The sequence below is a fragment of the Arvicola amphibius genome, chromosome 3, assembly GCF_903992535.2.
Source record: "Arvicola amphibius chromosome 3, mArvAmp1.2, whole genome shotgun sequence".
Lineage (NCBI taxonomy): Eukaryota > Metazoa > Chordata > Mammalia > Rodentia > Cricetidae > Arvicola > Arvicola amphibius.
Window position 1 is genome coordinate 30,440,264 of NC_052049.1, and position 20,260 is coordinate 30,460,523.

Genomic DNA, 20,260 nt, shown 5'->3' on the forward strand with positions numbered 1-20,260 from the left:
AAAAGAGAGACACCTAGTTTTTCTAGGGATGCATTACATTAGAGCTCTCAGACTCAGTTACCAATTACATGTTAACGTACAGAATCCAACCACAAAAAAGCATACATTTTTAAAATCCCATTTGTCACAAAACAAGTGGAATGAAAAATACCATGAAATGCAGCTATACCCATAAACACAAGCACTGTGACTCTGTGCACTTCTCTTGAACTAACGCTTTACAAAGAAATCACAAAGTATGACTTTTGTGAAATTACTCTATGAGAACATTCTCAACAAAGTGGATTTTTAAATAACTGATTAGCTTTTAACCTAATATTTTAAGTAACTGATTTGCACTTGCAAAAGGTCCACAAATCACCAGCCTTTGTAGAGGTTAAATTTTTAGTAAAAAGAATGCTTGCTCAGTCTTTTGTTTGTACCAAAATACTGTCTCCAGACAATAAAAATGAACAGATCTTCCAAAACAAGAAATAAGAAGATAAAACTGCAGCATCAATATAGACTTAGAATTATTCTTTAAAACATTTAGAACAAATAATTTTTTTACATTTTTAAATCATTACAGACACTGCAAATAAGGCTTATGTGTTTATTTAGTGAAATACAAAGTAACAGTGAGTTGTACACTTACGTACTGCTTTCTATACCTGCTCTAAGAAAATGAATTTTGATGTGGTTATATTATGGAATCTTCTAGAACACTTTAAATGTACAGAAAACAAGCTTTATTTGGTTTTGTAAAGACTAGATCATACAGCTTGAACAGGTTTCAGTATATGGTTACACATATACCAGGATATATTTGCTCAGTTTTAGCCCCTGGGAGAGTTGTATGTCATACCAAATTCCTTTTTGGTTCCTTTTGGGGAGAAGCATTCTGTGGGACTTACAAAGGGTTCTTGCATATGAGGATAACCTTTCCATCATTTGTGACTTTGACCTATAGTGAACCATCATCAGAAAAAAAAAAAAAAAAAAAACGAAAACAAAAAACAAACAAAAAAAAAGGTTAGGCTAAAATCTAATAATTCATTTCCTTTGTTTTAGTATATTTACGGAGATAAAATAAGGCAATGAAAGAGAATTCGTTTAGCCTTATATGCTTTTAAGTAAGGAAGCCTCAGACCTGACACATGTTGGCAAAGGATGACAGAGATCTATTCCTCAAGCTACAGCAGAACTCCGCCATAGTCCTCACTGAGGGTCCTTACTGCACAAGTGCAAAGAAAGTCAACTGATGCACACAGGGCACTTGTGCTGCTCCCTTGATCTCATCTCCTGTTTCTGAAGTGTTTACCAAGTTCTTAAAACACTTTGTCATGATCATGCATAGGGTGCCAAAATTAAAAAAAAAAAAAAACTGAGAAGGCAAATCTGAGGGCAGCGCTGAGGATACTCTTTAAAACCCCAAAAGATATTTAACATCCTATTAAATAAATAACTTAGAAAGAAATAGTAAAGGATGAAGGCAGAATGCACAAGCATACCATACTATTTGTATTGTTAGAACAGTTTCACACTAATATGCTTATATTTGTAAATCTGATCCAATTCTTCCATGGTGCCACACCCAAAGCTCCTTTGGTTGTGCATATGATATGACCCAAGTGCTTTCCAGTAAATGCTTGCGTGTCTTCCTGCTCATTGAATCATCAGGCTTGAATGAGCAATGAAAGTCTTTGATATGTGTTCATATTCCATAAATAACTTTCCCAAAGATCATTCAACAGATTGTTCCATGTCCTTTAAGTTCTATCTCAGAAGTCCAAAAGCAAAAACTTAAACAAACAAACAAACAAAACCCAGCCCACAGCGTTGTTCACTTGGGGATAACTTCCATTCCATTTGATTTGCCTCTGTCTTGGGTATAAGGCATGGCACAGAGCTACTGAAAAGAACTTCATATGTCAGCAGTGAGTACAAAAGACTCCAAAGCCTTCCTTCCTTTAAGCAGGTTGAACTCTGTGATATGTCTTTGCCTTTTACTCTACAGTCTTCTGTGAGGATACCAACTCTAACTCTTCCTGGTCAAAGAGTCTTTGGTTGTACTGCATCCACCAATGGTGCCTTCTTCTATGAGTGGACCACCATTGGGAGGAAATGAGCAGAGGTGTTTTTCCTTCGTGTTTTTTGTCCTCTCCTGGGAGCTCCTTTTCCATTCAATGCTACATACATTTGCCTGCCATTGTGCTGCCAGTTAAAGGATGCATAGGTGTTGTATCCATTTTCCTCTATCCTCTCTTTCAGCTTACAGTCGTTGTTAAATTCTTTCTGCAAAGGAAAAACAGTCATTTATTGGTATGGTGTTGATACTTGACTCCATAGGATATAAACCATCTAATGAGTTACAGTGAATAGTCTTGTTTATAGCTGCCATTTTTACATAATGCTCACTTCTTATAAAATGTCAGCAACAGAAGAGTCAAAATTTCTAACAACAAAACAGATTCTGGGTTTGAAAACACATGGCTCATTTTTGATTTATAACCACAGAACCACATCCACATTTTCTGGCCCTTTAAAAAATGATGTGCTTTGACTATAGCCTGGTTTAAGTGCCCAGAATGGTTGTCAGGAAGTAGATACCACATCAACAATATTTATGAGGACAGTATTATAGTATTGTCTTTGCTAGTGTTCAATATAGGTTTTATAGGAAAAACAGAATCACCAGAGATTTGGGCGTATCACATTTACAAACATGATCGATAAAAGTCAACCCAAAGAATGTTTTAAAGCTAAGATATAGAAAATGCTTTGGGGATTAGGAATGTGGCTCACTTGGCAGAGTTCTTACACAGAATGCATGAGACCCTGGGATCTATCATTAGTACTCCATATATTAGGCATGGTGACCTATACCTATAATCCAAACACTAAGCATATAGAGCCAAGTGGATCAGAAGTAAAGATACACAATGAAATTCAAGCCAACCTTAGCTGTGCGACATGCCTTGTTTTGCCATGTCAAAATAATTATGAACATAGCAATTGAAAATGCATTGCAGTGATCTCACTGGGATACCCATCTATACCTACATTATTTTTACATTGTACCAAGGAAGTGACCAAGTGGTTTAGGGAGTTTTAATGGGCCAAGAATTTTTTCTGCTTTCCAAATTCAGTGTCTTATTCTGAAGTTACTAACAGACATGAAAATCTAATGAAAATCCCTCTGCTCTTGATGCAAACTAGAGTTATAAAGAAACTAAGGACCAATAGTTTTGGGGTTCTAATCCCTTCATGTACCACAAAGGTATTGTGGGCCCATTCTGATGGATGCGTCGATTGTGTAATTTAATTCACCTCAGGAATCTTTGTGTTTTCTAATTTTTTGAAGAATTTATTAACTTTAAAATGTATATATAGGTATGTGAACCTGTATTAGTTTGAGTATACTATATTCCAGCAGGAACCCACTTGGGTCAAAAGAGGGCATCTGGTCTCCTGAAACTTGGGTTGTACAGGCTGTTGTGAACCACCACGTGGGTGCTAGTAACTGAACCCTGGTCCTCTGCAAAAGCAGGAAGCAGTCTTATCCCTGAGCCATTGGTCCAGGCCCCAAGTTAAATTCTGGTTTATAAATTTTCATGTTTTAGTGGTATAGGTAATAATTCAGAACATAATAATGAAACATTGCATATTTACACTGATATCATTCATTTATTTTTCTGTTTCCTGGAATTGAGTAGTAGCATGTGTTTCTCATCTCTAAAGTACTATTAAATGTAAAATTCACATGGTGATAGGATTGAAATGAAAAAAAAAATTATCAAAGATAATTCTTACAATAAATAAAGTATTCACTAGAAAATTAAATATTTTATGAATTTATTCATCTTACTATTTAACTTTTATACTTATTCATCTGTCTAAAAATATGGATTTCAAGCAAATGGACGCTTTTGCACTTATTAATATGGTATGCAATTTAAAGAGTCAGGGACAAGGCCAGTAACATAGTTCATTGGTTAAGACTCTTGCCTCGAAGACTAAATGACCTGAGTTCCATCCCCAGGAACCATAGGGTGGAAAGAGAGAACCAACTCTTTCAAGTTGTCCTTTGACCTCTACAGGTGTATTGGGGAATGTACCTGTCCTCTCATGTACATATACACATAGAGACTAAACAAATGTAACGACTCTGTTCAAAGGAAGATTGGGACTATTTCAGATAATTTCATTTGGAGATGCTTATTTTTTTTTCTTGCCATAATGAATTTTAAGAAAACCTTTTTAAAAAAGAAGTGTGCCTTAATAATTTTTTAGAGAGTGTGTCTGAGTCAGCATTTTCATCCCAGATATTTTGACCCTTGGAATGTAACTAAGATGTGCCATAGCTATAATCTCTGAAGGATGGCCTAGACTTTCATGAGATACAGGCAAAGCATGACTACTAATGTTTAAGAAATCTAGATTGTACTAATGTAAACATTTCTCCCTGCTGGCTAGACTTCATACTGAAAGGTATTATGCAGGCTGCTAAGGAAAACCTAGGAGTAGTCCCCTAGGTCTGTGAACCTTGTGAATTGCAGTAATGACTGGTGTGGCGAGAAATGCCATTGGGTGCAATAGTGGTACAAATATTATGGGAATAACCACCATTTTCTGATTAGATATAAAGCCCATCTCACAGTAGAAAACTCATGCCCTGTGCAATAAATCTGGCCAAGAATTCATGGCTGGGGAGTTTACAGGCCACAGGAGTGAACCTACTTCTACCATTTTGCTAAATAGAGAGTATCAGACTGCCCTCCTAAATCTCTGTCTCTTGACTGGTAGATTAGCACACCTTTTAAAATTCTGGGATTCCTGAAGGCCGGATCGCCATTTCGGATTGTGGTCAAGGTAAGAGTCAGTAGCTGACTGCTTTGCTTTTTGGATCTTCAGGCTGAACTCAATTTCTCTTTCTGAGTTTTTATTAATTGTGCACAGGAGAAGGTAAAGAGGTAAAATTGTATCTTGATAGGGGAAGGATCTGGTGATGAATATGCTAAAAATACATTGTATGAAATTCTTAAAGAATTAATAAATATATTTTAAGAGAAGTAGCCTGTGTGTTTTTCTGTCTTCTTCTTGTATGCCTGGCACCTGAGGAGGTTAGCAGAGTATTATATTCGCTGAAACAGGAGTTACCTAAGGTTGTGAGCCATCATTTGGTTGCTAAGAACTAACTTGGGTCCTCTGCAAGAGCAGCAACTTCTCTTAAATGCTGAACTATCATCTCTCCATGCCTATGACATAATATTTTTAAGAGAAAACTTATAAGCAGATTTATTTTGTTAGTTGTTGTTGGTGGTGGTGGTGATGGCTTTTTATGTCTTTCTTTTCTTTTTTTTAAATGTCTGTATGAGTGTACATATGTACATATTAGGTCACACATATAGAAGCCAGAGGACGATTTGTGGGAGTCATCTCTCTCCTATCAGTTGAGTTCTGGAGATTGAGCCCAGGTTGTCAGATTTGGTGGCACATTTATGTGCTGGACTATCTGGCAGGTCCTCAAACATGTTTAATGGGGGAAAAAAAAGCAAAAACAGTATTTTTGCAAAAGTGGTACGAATTTACAGCCCTAAATGGAGCTATTTTTAAAAATGTTCTGTTGCTTTTTAGGCTCCTTTTAGAATAATATGCAATGAAGAAATTGAATTAAAATTCCTGTAGACCTCATACTTCACGTATTCATTCTGGTATGACTGGCTTGTCACTTAACAGTAGACCTGATATGAATAAAAGACCAAACTAGGCCATTTCTAGACTTCTACTTCTCAATTCTCAGTAAGTGAACCAGGAGCATGGGCAGTGCTTGGCTCCACATTGAATGTGTAAATTCCTGGACCTTATCTTAGACTCTGAATCAGAGAATCTAGGCCTGCCTTGGTTGCATTATTATGTCTTTTAACAATGCCTCACGTTGATTTTAAGGCTTACTTAGGTATAAGAACCACCAACAGCACTTATGTTAATCAAAAAAGTAAATTTATTTTTATATTTAAAGTTAAATTCTTTTCGATGCTGTGAAAAATGTAAAAGTACACACTAATTGGCTAGAAATACATGAGATTATTTAAAGTGTGTCAAATGTTTTATAAATCTCGGCCCATTGATATTATTATATGTATCCTCAAAATGTAATTAAAATTTTATATAGCTATATTTTATGTTCTCTTCTAGAGTGGAATTCAGAAAAATTTAAAATCATTTAGTATTTCTTTGGTAGACTTTTAGGATTAAAACCACGAAACATAATCCATCATCATCAACTGACCTGCTTGTGCTATCCTTCAAATGGCAATTAAGTCTTCATATAATATCTATAATACTCATGCATAATTAGTATTAATGACTATTACCTAGGTAAGTGCAATTCTAGGGCTCATTGAATAACTTGGGAAAAATCATGAGTCTCTTGATATGTTTCTCCATTTATGATTTTAACTAAACTACGCAACATCTGTGCCCTCGTTTTCTCTTCAGCTGTGGCAGACACTCATAGTACATGAGGTTCCATTCCACCCAAGGTTTTTGATTTAAGCAATTCCTCTCCAAGTTGTCTCCAGTCCCCGCGCTACTTCGCTCATTTGAGTGAAAGTCTGATTGACTTGCAGCTTTGCATGTTCACAAATGCCAGTAATAGACTCATGGGCCAACAACTATGGAATTATAGAGCTGAACAAGATGCTGGTGACCCAACCCCTCCCTCTGTGAATCTGGTTACGTAATGATGGAATGACCACGAGGACATTCAGTGTCTCCTCCTGGAAACCATCCAAGTCTCTGGTGCTTAGTGCAATGTGTTTTGAAAACGAAAGCCAGCTACTTACTGAGCCATAGAGTTTCCCCTTCTTGTTCATGGCTAAGTAATAGTTGCTGTTAATGGCTTTGACGGCAACAACTCCGATTTCCACTGATGTTATCTCTAGGATACCTAAAACACATAATTACAGAGGCAAGCTGTAAAGAGTCATCTGTGCTTAGGTGGGAGAAGGTAAAACAACCAAAAACAAATGAAAAGGTACATTTTGTATTATCTCAAAGCAAAAGGCAAATAGTGGGGTAGCCAAACTGAGCCAAAATTGTGTTGGTATGGACAATTGTCTGTATTCTGTCAATTAGGTTTTAAAGAAATGCGGATTGGCCAATAGCCAGGCAGGAAGTATAGGTGGAACAACCAGACAGGAAGTAGAGGTGGATCAATGAGAACAGGAAAATTCTGGGAAGAGGACACAGTACCAGCCCAGACACAGAAGAAGCAAGATGTGACAGCCTCGCTGAAAAAGGTACTGAGCCATGTGGCTAACATATACTAGAATAATGGGCTAATATAAGTTATAAGAGTTAATAAGAAGCCTAAGCTAATGGGCCAATCAGTTTACAACTAATGTAGACCTCTGTGTGATTTCCTTGGGACTTAATGACTGCGGGAACGGGGCAGGACAGTAACTCAGACAATACTGTGTAAATAGGTTAAAAACCCCAGTGAATACATAAAGCCAGTAGTAAAGACTTTGGGAGGTTTCCTTCCCGTTTTTACTCTGAGCATATACAGGCAAATGTTGTTTTAATTAAAATGCTTCCTTTGCAACCTCTGCATTTTCAACCCCATAAATATTGAAACTCCTCTACTCATCTTAGCCTAGATTTCACAAAAACTTATCAGAGCCCACATCTGTACTGTGGTATTAAATTAAATCCACAGCATATGTCAGTGATATGTCAGACTTACCTCAATCTGTAAAAACAATGGCAAGCTATTTTTTTTGTAGCACATTTAGATAAACTAAATCCCTTGGCTGCGTTAACTGATAAATTCATTTTTGACCAATGTGTTGACATGCTGAGGCACAGGGAGACTTGCCTCAGCATCTGTCCAGCCTTACCATAGCAGATACAATGCTCCACGTTAAGGGATTTTCTCCTTTTTGAGAAAGAAAGGAAAGCAGAGGGAAGCAGTGATTGACAGACAAGACCATTTCCTCCAGGAACAGGTGTTTGGTTTGGTTTATGTAAAGATGATATCCTTAGAAAAGTTCGTAGGCTGGTGTGGAAAAGGCATTTGGTATAGAATGCAAAAAGCCCAGCCACTTCCACCTAAGACTACTTCAAACTAAAACTCATTTGATTATTTTTAACAGCGCTTGCTCAGGCTGGATGAACAGCACAGTGAGGAGAATGTGGTATCAGGAGTTAGGGTCTATGGACTCGACTCCCGGCTTAGCATCTGTTGGAAAATGACCCCAGAAGATATCAAACCATTCTATGTCTCCCTGTCATTTGAAAAGTGGGCAACATAACAATATTTCTCTCAGAATCTTGCTGTGAAGGCAAACAAGATTATATGCACAAAGTTATTAGTATCTGCCTAGAGGTCAAAACTCTAGTTATTATGAGAGGCATTTTTTCCCCTGAATTTTTAAACTTCTTTAAGAGGCTACGGAACTTTTTCATAGATCAGACAAACTCCCCATTGTCTTAGCCAGCTGATGTGGAAAGAAATCGTAGTTACCATGCATTGTGTATCACCTAAGATGACAAACACCATCTTCAATGAGTATATAAAGTATGTTCTCAGATTTTGTCCCCTTTGAAGGACATGAATGGCTTCTCTCCTATTCTTTCCCAGCTTAGTCTGCCAGAAGACTTTTCTGACAGCAAAGCTGACATAAAAAGAGACTTCCACTAGATAACATGAAGCAAAACCTCTATCGATGTGTCAAGGAAATGTTTGATTTCACACAGCATAATCTTCACTAACATAGCATCTCACTGTGCTTGCAAACCCAAACCAAGGACATCAATGAGGTCTGTTTGGGGCAAGGTTTATGTCATCAGTATGTCTTACTGTATGCTGGTTATTGCCCTTGGGCCACTCACCCACGTATTCATTTGCTTATTTAAAAAAGTACTCTCTTGCAGTTTGTTTCTTTAATTTTTGTAACTGTTCCCCAAGGAGGCATGGCATTCTTATTGTCAATTGTAGATTAGAATATAGAAGATAAAGTTATATAGCTCGCACACAGGTGATTTTTAGGTCCATCATGATGGTTATATACACCCAGTCCCAGGGCTTTCACACTTCCTTTCCCCCACCTCTGAATAACTTCATTTCTCCATCTTTCCCTTTCTTAGAGGGGGATTCTCTAGGAACCATTTAGCAATTATGATTCTTTAGAAACTCTTATTAAATGACAACATGCTATCGTCACAACGATGTAGGTGTGCCACATGGGAAAACTTCTGAGTTTCAGAGGGTGAAAAAGTTAACAAACTCGGTGACAAGGAAAAGATACCAACTAGACAGGAAGTGGTATTCTGGTGGGATTTAAGCTGCTGTGCCTGCAGAAAGGGAGTGTACAGTATCAGTAAACTGTGAGATGGGCCGCATGTATTTCTACTCAGACAGGAAATTGACAGAAAAGAGAGGGAGGAAGAATGTTTTAACAAATAATAAAGCAGAATTTCTGAAGGAGAAGTAGTAGGGGGAGCTGTAGTAATGAGACAAAGGCAAGGAAACAACATGATATGAATATCGCCAAATCCTTGGTTAGTTATTTTGGAGAATTTGTGGCATACAACAGGTTTACTAAGACACATTTAAATTATTTGAGTTTTACCACAAATGAGAACTCAGTATTTAAAGGATTGATCAAGCATCGTTTTTTACTTTACAGCTAGTTTGAGTAAGAATGCAAAATATTTACTTTTTCAATTTTTCAATTGAGGCATTAGAATGCACATATCTAAGGGTCATCACATGATGCTCTACCACAAATGTGTATTGCTCAGGGTTCATATCAGAAGAAGTCTGCCTATCTCTTCAAAAAAGGTCTACTATACTTTTAAAATAGAAAAAGGAAAGAGTTAGGTGATTTAATACTTTTTTGGTTGTACCACAAATCACTAAATCATAACTTGGAAGCTTTATAGGTCATAGGCAAGTGCTGCACTTATTTATTGCAAAGCTCATTGAATGTGGATACTTCTTTGTGAGGAACCAAGCCTGCAGGGCATCCCTGTTCTTCGTATGTAATTTCTGCAGTGTTTAGTATTTGGTGAAAATTATCAGGCTTTCTTATTCAAATTATTTTTGAAAAGAGACCTCAGAATTTTTGTTGTTCATTAGATCAATAGCTATATTTGTCCACTTTGACATAAAATGCAATGCCAGTTGAAATACATAATTCTAAAGAATGAGTAAAGGGTATATGGCATCTCTCTGCATTTCTTGCATCTTATATAATGCTATAATTATCTCAAAAATTAAAAGTTGCTAAAAAGCTTTTGAAAGCTAAAGCGATGATTCAGTGGTAAAGACATCTACTGTCAAGACTGGGGACAACTGGAATATAATTTTAATCAATATGTTGAAATACAACATAGGATAATGGTATTAGAATTTAAACTTTTTAAGTTAAATCTCTCCCTTTACCACATGAGTTGTAGAGTCCTTAACTGATCGATTGCATGCTAACATGGGAAAATATTTTGGGTAGCCATCACTTTTGAACTACATATATATATGTATATATATATATATATATATATATATATATATATATATATATATATATCAAGGCTTAGGTAACCCCACTCAATATTGTGAGACACTCTGCATGACTATGCACTTCATTTCCTAAGAATTCCCATTTGGGGTCTCATATCTTTTATAATTCTTTTTTATAAAAAAATTTATAATTTTTTATATCTTCTTTAAGGAATCATAATAAGCACAGTGGTGCTCATTATATACACTTGATACATAGTCATTGAATGGCAAAAAACAAGAATCCATGACTGTGCAAAGCAAAATTGGGCATTTCTGAAATCTCAAAATTTGGGGGTTTTTTTGATCATAGTTATACTTGTGAAATTATCCATTAATATTTTCATTAAAATGAATATAAAAGTAAGGAAAACAAAATAAAGAAATGTTAGTGAATTATAAGATGAATTTGATATCAGTTATACATAAATTATTATAAATGTGAAAGTTTTTGTTGCTTTTAAGTAATCTTCAACTATTGGTTAATATAAGTAGAGGAGTTTTGAAATGATATTGAAAGGTTATTTTTGGTGTAACAGCCTTGATTTAAGCAATATTGATTTTGGGACAACAGAAGATAACAGGATAACATATCTAACTGTATTTATTCACTGAACCATCTCTCCAGCTCCTTTAAATTCAATAAAAACAATAATGTAGCAAGATATGGCTGTAATAAAGGACCCTATTGTGTCATCTACTTTTACATATGTCAGAAAGTTCCAATTAATTTAATAAGATATATCAGAGTTAAACATGTTTTTTATATACAAAAATAGTCTTGGAGAAATTACTAATTATAAGTTAGTGGACATCTATTATTTTGAGTATGATTGATTTGATGCTTGAACCCAAAGTCTCTCTGTTCTTTCTATATTATTGGGCTTCACTAATAAAACTGTTATTTAGTAATATGCCAAAGCCTTAGATAGAGTCATAAGAGTGAGGTATATATAGATGTTGACCTCATGGCTAAATAAACAGAGAGACCTGAACTAACTTGTTCTTCCTCATCATGTGATGCTGTCTGCCACATTGTTGCCACAAGTAGGGTTTACCAGATGTCCAGAACTTGATGATGAACTTTTTCTCATCTGGAACAGTGAGTTTAAAAAACCTGTATTCTTTACATGGTATACAGTTGCGTTTGTCTCAGAGTTGAGCTCATTTTGCTTCTTTCCTTACTGTGACTGTCAGAACATCTGAAGTCTGTATCCAGCATTGCTTTCTTTCTACTTGTTTTTATTTTCCCTTTGATAATCACATGATATTTAAAAGGTCTCAGAGACTAGAGAGTAAAAAAAAAAATTACCAAAAACATGGATGTTACATGTCAACAAAATATTCCATAAATATTTGATACAACAAAAGATCAAAAAGGATTACTAAAGGAGATCTACTTAAGGAGGGGAGCGAGGTATGTTAGTGTCTGTGAGTGTCCAGCCAGTTTAAACCTGTCTGGGTTGTAATGAAAATAAAATACCATTTGTCTTGGAGTCATATCTGTAATACTAGGGTGTGGACACTCTAAAATGTGTCTCCCAACAATAACAATGAGAACCCATTTTTGACCTGTCTGAAATAGTGCATGTGGTTAATTTGACAATTTAGCTTGGTTTCTTTTGAAAGAATGGCTAAGTAATTGTTATGATCAGTATAGCTAGAATCGTATAATATTGGTAATATTAATTTTATTTATTTATTTTCGATTAGCTTCTTATTCCCTTAGTTAATTTTTCTACTCTCCACGTAGTGTCAAGGAAATTTCAGGATCCCATTTTTGGCCATGAAATTTAGAAAGGTGCTTAGCTTAGTGTGTAGGGAGGGAGTGGATCTGTAGTAGAGGTGAAGCAGTGGAGGAGGTCGGCTTTCCATCTGATGCTGGGTAGTTATCGATGCAGGTAAGTTAGTTGCAATCCCAGAGTCTTAGCATTATTTGTAAATTGGAACTAACTGTCCGTAGCTCCCTAGGTTGGGTGGTGGCGTTTTAGAGAGGGGGCCATTAAATCTGTGTCCTGTCATCTCAGTCACAGAGGTGCCAAGTTAACTAACAAACCCAAACCTGCCTACCAACCATCTAGAAGACGCGTTGAAATATGGGTTGGTTGGTTTTTTGTTTTTGGTTTTTTTTTCTCTGTAGGTCTAGGCTGGATCCCTGGAATTAGATTTTCCAGCATTTGATTTTTTTCAGTCAGTTTTGGCTCTGCTAGCACAAGGACCACCCACTGCTCTATACATTACAACTCAGAGGCAGGCAGCAGCTTTGATGCATGAAAGTCATGGCAAAAACATGTGTAGAGAAGCAGAACCACAACAGGAAGAGACGCAAATGACGGCAGCAGTTAACGTCCCCCGCGAAAGCTTCTGATAGATGTGGATAGAAGAGGATTGTCTTCTGTATAACAGGTGTGGGATTCTTGACATTCACACAACTGTCAAAACATGAATTTGGGATATGTGCTGTATATGTATCATTTCCTTTCTCAGCTTTTTAGAGATTCAAAATAATATTATTATCAAAGAGGCTAGAGAAGAGCTCAGTGATTAAAAGCATGCACTGCTCTTGAAGAGGGCCAGAGGGACCAAATCCCTTTTTCTGGTCTCCATGGGCACCAGACACATACATGGTGTACAGACATACATGCAGTTGAAATACACATACACATAAAATAAAAATAAATATTTTATTAGAGATAATATTATCATTTTTTTTCTTCTAAGACTATAGAAATGTTAACAGAAACTTAGAAGATTTTAACACCTTTTATTGACATTCTGAAGTGATTATTTGTATTGACAGACAGGATTAAAGGCCTGTATGTTGCCCTTAAAGCTTTGCTTATGTCTGTGAAGCTGGTTCAGTGCAATGGGGATTCGTTTTCTCACCAGACTTTCAACCCAAGTTGAAGAAATCTGCTTTTCCTAGAATGATCTTGTCTTTCAAAGAGGGACAGCACAGTAGCCTAGTGATTAGTCCAAGTCTGGGCTATCTGGTACAATTATAGACATGGGTCTCCTGTTCAGCAAACTGCAGGACAGCTATCGAGTTTCCCTATCAGTTCAGAGACTCTTAGCGTTCACTTAGAATTAATCCCCAATGAGAAAATCCTTACCAGTATTCCATGAGGAGATATGTATTTCTTAATTCGGTAAAGACCAAATGACCTTCCACATTCTCACTTAGCAATTTAAGGCATAGGATAAACTCAGCCATCAGCTTGATTTTATGGATCTTAGGAAGGCCAAACCTAAAACAATCATAAATTTAAGACTAACTGGTAATTTAAAGAACAAGTGAAGTGTTTGGTCTGGGGATATAGTTCAGTGGTAAAGAGCTTAGCTAGTATGTGCAAGACCTTGGGTTTCACACCCAGCATCAAACACACACACACAAAAAAAAAATAAACAAACAAACAAACAAAAAACATACTTTTAAATAGTTAACCCATTGGCACTAACCTAGCATTTCCTGATGTCGGAAATTTACGATGGGATCCAAACAAAGTTTTTTAAAAATTTACTTATTTTTTAAATTCTGTCTAACACCTTTCTTACTGTGTTTTATTACAAACAAAATGTGTCTTCAGGTCATTGATACCAATCAGAAACCAATAAATACTTGGAGTTAGTGATCTAATGTGTGTTTTAGTTATCAGTTTGATACTTTCTGGCTGTTTTTTTTTTTTCTCACTAACTCTTCTAATTTTTTTCCTGTGGCTGCGATAAAAATACTGATAGAAAGCAACTTTGGGGAAAAGTTTTTATTTGACTTATGATTCCAAGCCATAGGCTATGATTTCGGGGAAGTCAAGGGAGGGACTCAAGCAGACTGTCACAGCACACCCACAGTCAGGAGCAAAGAACCTAAATAAATGCATCCATGTTTGCCTGTCTCATCCCACTCTCCTCTCTTCCTGTTTAGAACACTCCGTCTAGGGAATGGCGACCTTCACAAGAGGACAATAGACTGGGTCTTCAAACACCAGTTGTCAATCAAGACAATTTCCCATATACTTGTTCGTAAGACAGCATGATCTAGGTGATTATTAAGTCTCTCTCTAGTAAAGATAAAACCAAAACACAAATTATCTGAATATGTTAGGAAACACAATTTATCAATTTTGCAAGTGTTATGTTTTCTTTACTTTTATATTACTTTATTTTAGCATATTTTCCCAGAAAGACATAAATCGTGTTTTTCCAAGGGCTCTTCATAACTGTGTGAGTTTGTTCTGATATAAATTTGCCTCGCAAAACAGGAGAGGATTTGGTGGCAAGCTAGGGTAAAGTACATACTTGAACTTGCTTATATATGATTGACAGCTAGCTCCGGTTTGAGAAGAGATAAAATGGGCTGTGGTGGGGTACACAAAACACAGGAGTTTAGAGTGACAGGTACTTCCAAAAGGGCCCATTCAAATGGTGTCTATCAAAATTTTGAACAAGGAGGTGAGTAATGTTTTTCCTAGATGAGTTTGACCAGAAGATATATTTGTATAAAGACAAATACAGCTATTAATTCTCATTTTATTAAATGACTCTTAAAATAATTCTATCAAATCAGAAACCTTGATTTTTTTTTAAATAGGGTATCCTAGATACATCACACAAGTGACTATACCTCCTATTATTATATTTCACATTGTGGAAAAAAAGGCCTGAGTGATTTCATATGTAATGCAGGTCTTTACTGAACATTGAAGGAAAAAAAAAGTCTGCTATTCTCAGCAGGAAGTGCTTTCCTCACCAGTAATCACTGTAACATTATTGCTTCCAGAGAAATCAATAAGTGATTTATGATCTCATAGCTGTGGTATGCATTAGTAGAAGCCAAAGGCCTCCTTAAGTTAGATCTACTGCAGTAAGGTGTTGGCAAACATCAATTCTCATATATTTTTCATGTCCTAAAATTAAGTTATAAATTATTTCATAAATCTGCATGCATTCAAAGCCTGTGATCACTCTAATTGAAGGGATGAACTTCAGAGCTTCAAAATGAGTAAAACAGCACTAAATAATAGTAATAAAAAGACTAGCTTTTTTTCTTTTTTAAAGTGAGAAACATTGATTTTAAAACTTAAGGAAGGCTATGGTTTAGCACACTGTAAATTCAGAGAAGAGCTTGAAGAAATGTAGAGAATGTCTGCTTCATATCCCTTCTCTTCTACAAGAGATGACACCAGGGGATTCAGAGAGATTGGAGGGCTTATCCGAGCACCTGTAGAAAGGTCACTTAGGACAAGAAGTAAATCCCAAGCCTATATTCTTCCTGGGCTCCTGTAAACATTTATAAACAGTTGGCAGCCAGGCAAAGACGTTATATCGACTTTATGTTTTATAGGCTAATTCGTCTTGTTCATTACCCAGAAACAATTCAGTCTATTTGACTCTTAACCATTGCTTTTTATTTATAAATGAAGAAAAAATTAAAGTTAATGCAAAGGGATGGATGAGTTACTACATGAAATATTTCAATAAATTATCATTATGCTGTTTTAGATATTTATCTTAAACGTAGCTCAATAAAGTATCTACCATATTTATTAATTTTTAAAGTAAATTTCTCTAGTGTATCTAACTACATTGTCTTTTTCTTCTCAACTTAATTAAAAAGAAAATGAGTCATTGGAGCACACGTTGATGTTGTTCTTGTACTTTGTCCACAAAAAAAGTTGTACTTGATGTGTTGAAGAGTTCGTAAAGTGGATAAGCATGGAGGGCTCTAAGTAATAAAAACTTAATATGGAACAAGTTTTAGGGGTTCAAGCTATGGCTTAAACACATATGCTTGCAAGTCTGACAAATTCTCACACTAAAATAAATTAACATTAAACTCTTTCCATGACCACTTAGAAATGTGCATTTTGATTTGATTGTGAAATTTCTTAACATGAAATTTTCAAATTATAACTAGAAATTGACAAACTATGTTTACTCGTCTTTATAATTAAACGCTATATTTTGTTAATTCATGGCAATGAGCTATGAGAAATTATGTTTCTAATACTTAGATTATGTTCCTTAGATTACGGCAGGAGTAAGTCAGACCAAGGTTAGAAGCGATATTCCCATAGTCCCTGTAAATGCTCTGGATTTGCACAACTGGCACAAGAAAGAAAACAGAACCAAGGATTGATTTCGGACCACTGTCAAAGCGTAGCCAGTAAATTAGGCTAGAGTGGGTACTTCATATAAGTTAACACAAAGTGCTTGCTTCGTGCAAGAGTTTGAAATTGTGTAAAGACAAAAGTTAAAGCATGGTGATGCAGATGTTCTAGTCTAGAAAGGAAAAGGGTAGTACTGGGCTGGGAAATGTTTTAGGAGTAAACACTGCTTTTTTAACCACACAGGAAGAGGGAGGACTGCTTCGTCAGCAAGAAGACGGGGTAGCAGAATACAAGCTTGTGATTCAGTCCTGTAATTATATATGGGGTGTAGAGTGTTAAGTCAAAGTGTCAAAGTTCTAATTGAAGATACTTTTGTTGTCATTAAATCTTAGGTTAACAATCTGTAAAGGGATTCCCAGAAAGAGTGAATCCTACCTGACACATTATGACCTCCTCATGTGGACAAAGAAAATAAATTATGTCAGTATTACAATTTCTCAGAAAACAAAAGCTGACATTGGTTGAAAACTGTATGTTCTTGATAAACAAACTCCCTTTTTCTGAAAAATACAAGGTTTCAAGTGAAAACCAATGTCTAAGAGGAAGAGGAAGAGTTTATGACATGTTACAAATTATCACTAGGTGTTCTTTTTTTTATGTTTGTATTTCTTTTTTTTCCATTCTCATGGTTTATTTTTTTTTATATTTAAAAATTTCCATCTCCTTCCCTCCTCCTCCCCCTTCCTGCCCCTCCTTCTCCCCCTTCCCTCCCCTTCCCTCCACCCATACCTCCCCTCCCTCCCTCTCAAGGCCAAGGAGCCATCAGGGTTCCCCACTCTATGCTAAGTCCAAGGTCCTCCCAACTCCCCCCAGGTCCAGGAAGGTGATCGACCAGTGTTCTTTTTTTTGTTTGTTTGTTTGTTTGTTTGTTTGTTTGTTTTTTCGAGACAGGGTTTCTCTGTGGCTTTAGAGCCTGTCCTGGAGCTAGCTCTTGTAGACCAGGCTGGTCTCGAACTCACAGAGATCCGCCTGCCTCTGCCTCCCGAGTGCTGGGATTAAAGGCGTGCGCCACCACCGCCCGGCCTAGGTGTTCTTAAGAAGGATTTCAAAATGCAAAGAGGTAAATCATATCTGTACCTTGGCTATGCTTACAAACACTAAGGTCCACAATATTGCCATTTAAAGAAATATTGTATGCATATATACAAACACATAAACACACACACAAAGAGAGAGAGAAAGAGAGAGAGAGAGAAAGGTAGAGAAAGAGAGAGATTTATACTTGGAGGAAGTTTGAACAACTTTATAAATAAAATGAGTTGAAAACAATATTTAATAGTGCTTAGAACATTCACTTGGGATTACAACCTATTTCAGTTCTTGCACACGTAAAGTGTCAGTATGGTGAAGAATCAGAGGGCAGAAGTGATTAACAGGAAACCAAATCCTAAAAGTTAGCAGAACAAAAAGAAACATTATATACATCTGTATGCTAAATTTAAACACTTGCTTTTACTCAATTTGTAGCTTATTCAAGAATGGCAAACTTGAAAACAATTAGAGAATTATACAGGATAAAATTATCTTAATTTCCTTTGGGTATATCTAACTCAGCTGTGTTTTTAATAATAACCTCCAACTTTGGCTTGAGCTATAGCAGCATGCTTGAGTACCCATCTAGCATGCGCAAGCTCCTGGGTTCAACTACCAGTATGTACATGCTCAAAAACATACATGTAAAGAATCTCAATATTAGATAATGAAAAAATCCTTCAATTTACATTTAGCTGTAAAGTTCCTAATGTCTTTATCTTTAGAAGACTTATTAATATTATTTACTGTTCATAGTACATTGCAATGAGTAAATTGGGTTGATTTGCTCAGTCTTGACTGAGTGAGTTTTTGTGAAGCAGTTATAAATTCAATGAGAAGCATTAGTCTGTTGTAATATGTGTGATTAACAGTTACATCACTAGCTGGGAAGACAAAAAATGTTTTAAAATCTCATCAAAATCAATAATATGACAACACACATTTCTAGGTAAAGTGCCTGGCTTCTTTAGGCAGGTTTTAATTATTGAAAATATCCATAAAGAAGAATGGGTTGTTCCGAGTGCCAAACGACCACCCCTGAAAATATATAAAGTAACAGTATACAGACTGAACAAATTAGATTTAGGAATATATATGTATGCAATAATAATTATTTTTAAAGAGGCCAAAAATAGAAAGAGATTGAGGAGGGATATATGGAAGTATTGGGAGGAAGAAAGGGGAACAGAGAAACATTGTAATTATTATAATCTTGAAAATGCAAAGGAAAAGAATTACCAAACACCAACAGTTCCATAATGCTCAATTTCTGTTTCAATTGTTGCTCCTTCTCTTTCTAGTTCAGATCAGAGTAGAAACTGATCTGCGCCTCCTCAATTTAGTACAAACACTGCAGTATCTCAGTGAGGATTATTCTTGAATATGAGTCAAAGTAATTGGACTTTCACATAAAGAGCTTACAAATGATATTTAGATGGAGGAAAAGCGAGGGTCCTAATCTACATTTCAGAAGGAGATATATCTGTAGTTTTTTTATATTTTAGAAAATAGGCTAAAAATCAGCACCAGCAGCATGGCTTTATTTCCACAGTTGCTGTCATTCAGTGGCTGGATAGATAGGTTGATGAATAGATGCGTGCACATCTGTCTCACACGAGAGAACAGTTAGAAAACAACTTCAAATTAAATTACAGAATGACATAACCAAAACAGAATTGATCAAAAATAGAGCTGCCCTCTAGAAAGCTAAAAATTCAAAGCATGGCTGATAAAGAAATAGAAGGAACAATCAATTAAGGAATTTCTACTATGGGTAGAGTACAGCTATTGTGTAACTAAGCGTCTTTCTTTTAGGCATATACTGTTGTGGAGAAGTGTTTCGTATGTAGGTTTCAAGCTAGCTTCAAATCTCTGATCTTTGACCGCACAGCAGAGGTGTGAGCTGTACTGAAGCAAGAAGGTAGAGCGTTTGACTGAGGGGTAGGATGAAGTCTATCTTGTTCCTGAGAGAACAGTACTTTTCTGTCTCCTTCGGGGCCTCCTTTGTCCCCCTTTCTTTATGGTGGACTAGAAGGGCAGGTTCATGGACGATGCCCAAATATTAGCCGTGGGAGAAATTAATCAATCTGAAAAACTCTCGTGGGCAATGAATCTGTTTGTGAACCTTATTTTCTTTAGAAAGGAGAAAGGAGAGCAGTAGAAGCTCTTAGTGTCTGTCCTTCATTTTTCAGTTCTGAAGTTCCATGGTGACACTAAGTGAAAAAAGGAAGCCAGAATTTCCACCTATAATTTTTGGCAACTCTAAGCATGGTACTCAGCGAAGCTGAAATTCGAAGACCAATGTCTGTTTTCTACATTCAACACAGTCCCTAACCTACGCAACAAATCCTCACATGATTTGGTTTTGTTTGTTTGTTTGTTTTGTTTGTTTGTTTTGTTTTGTTTTGATTCTCGAGAAAGGGTTTCTCCGTGCAACAGTCCTGGCTGTCCTAGGACTCGCTTTGTAGACCAGGCTGGCCTTGATCACATGATTTTATATATGTGTATTTTAATC

At 36.2% G+C, this 20,260-nt stretch overlaps 1 protein-coding gene across 1 annotated transcript in view; it reads right to left on the reverse strand.

The window, feature by feature from the left end:
* Positions 1 to 2,076: 2,076 nt before the first annotated feature.
* Positions 2,077 to 20,260, reverse strand: part of Fgf10 (fibroblast growth factor 10) — a 73,138-nt gene continuing 54,954 nt past the window's right edge. Inside the window, exons 2-3 of the mRNA XM_038321083.1 lie at positions 6,828 to 6,931; positions 2,077 to 2,274 (exon numbers count right to left, since the gene is read on the reverse strand). Of these exons, the coding sequence (XP_038177011.1) occupies positions 2,077 to 2,274; positions 6,828 to 6,931 (302 nt within the window). The remainder of the gene's footprint in view (positions 2,275 to 6,827; positions 6,932 to 20,260) is intronic.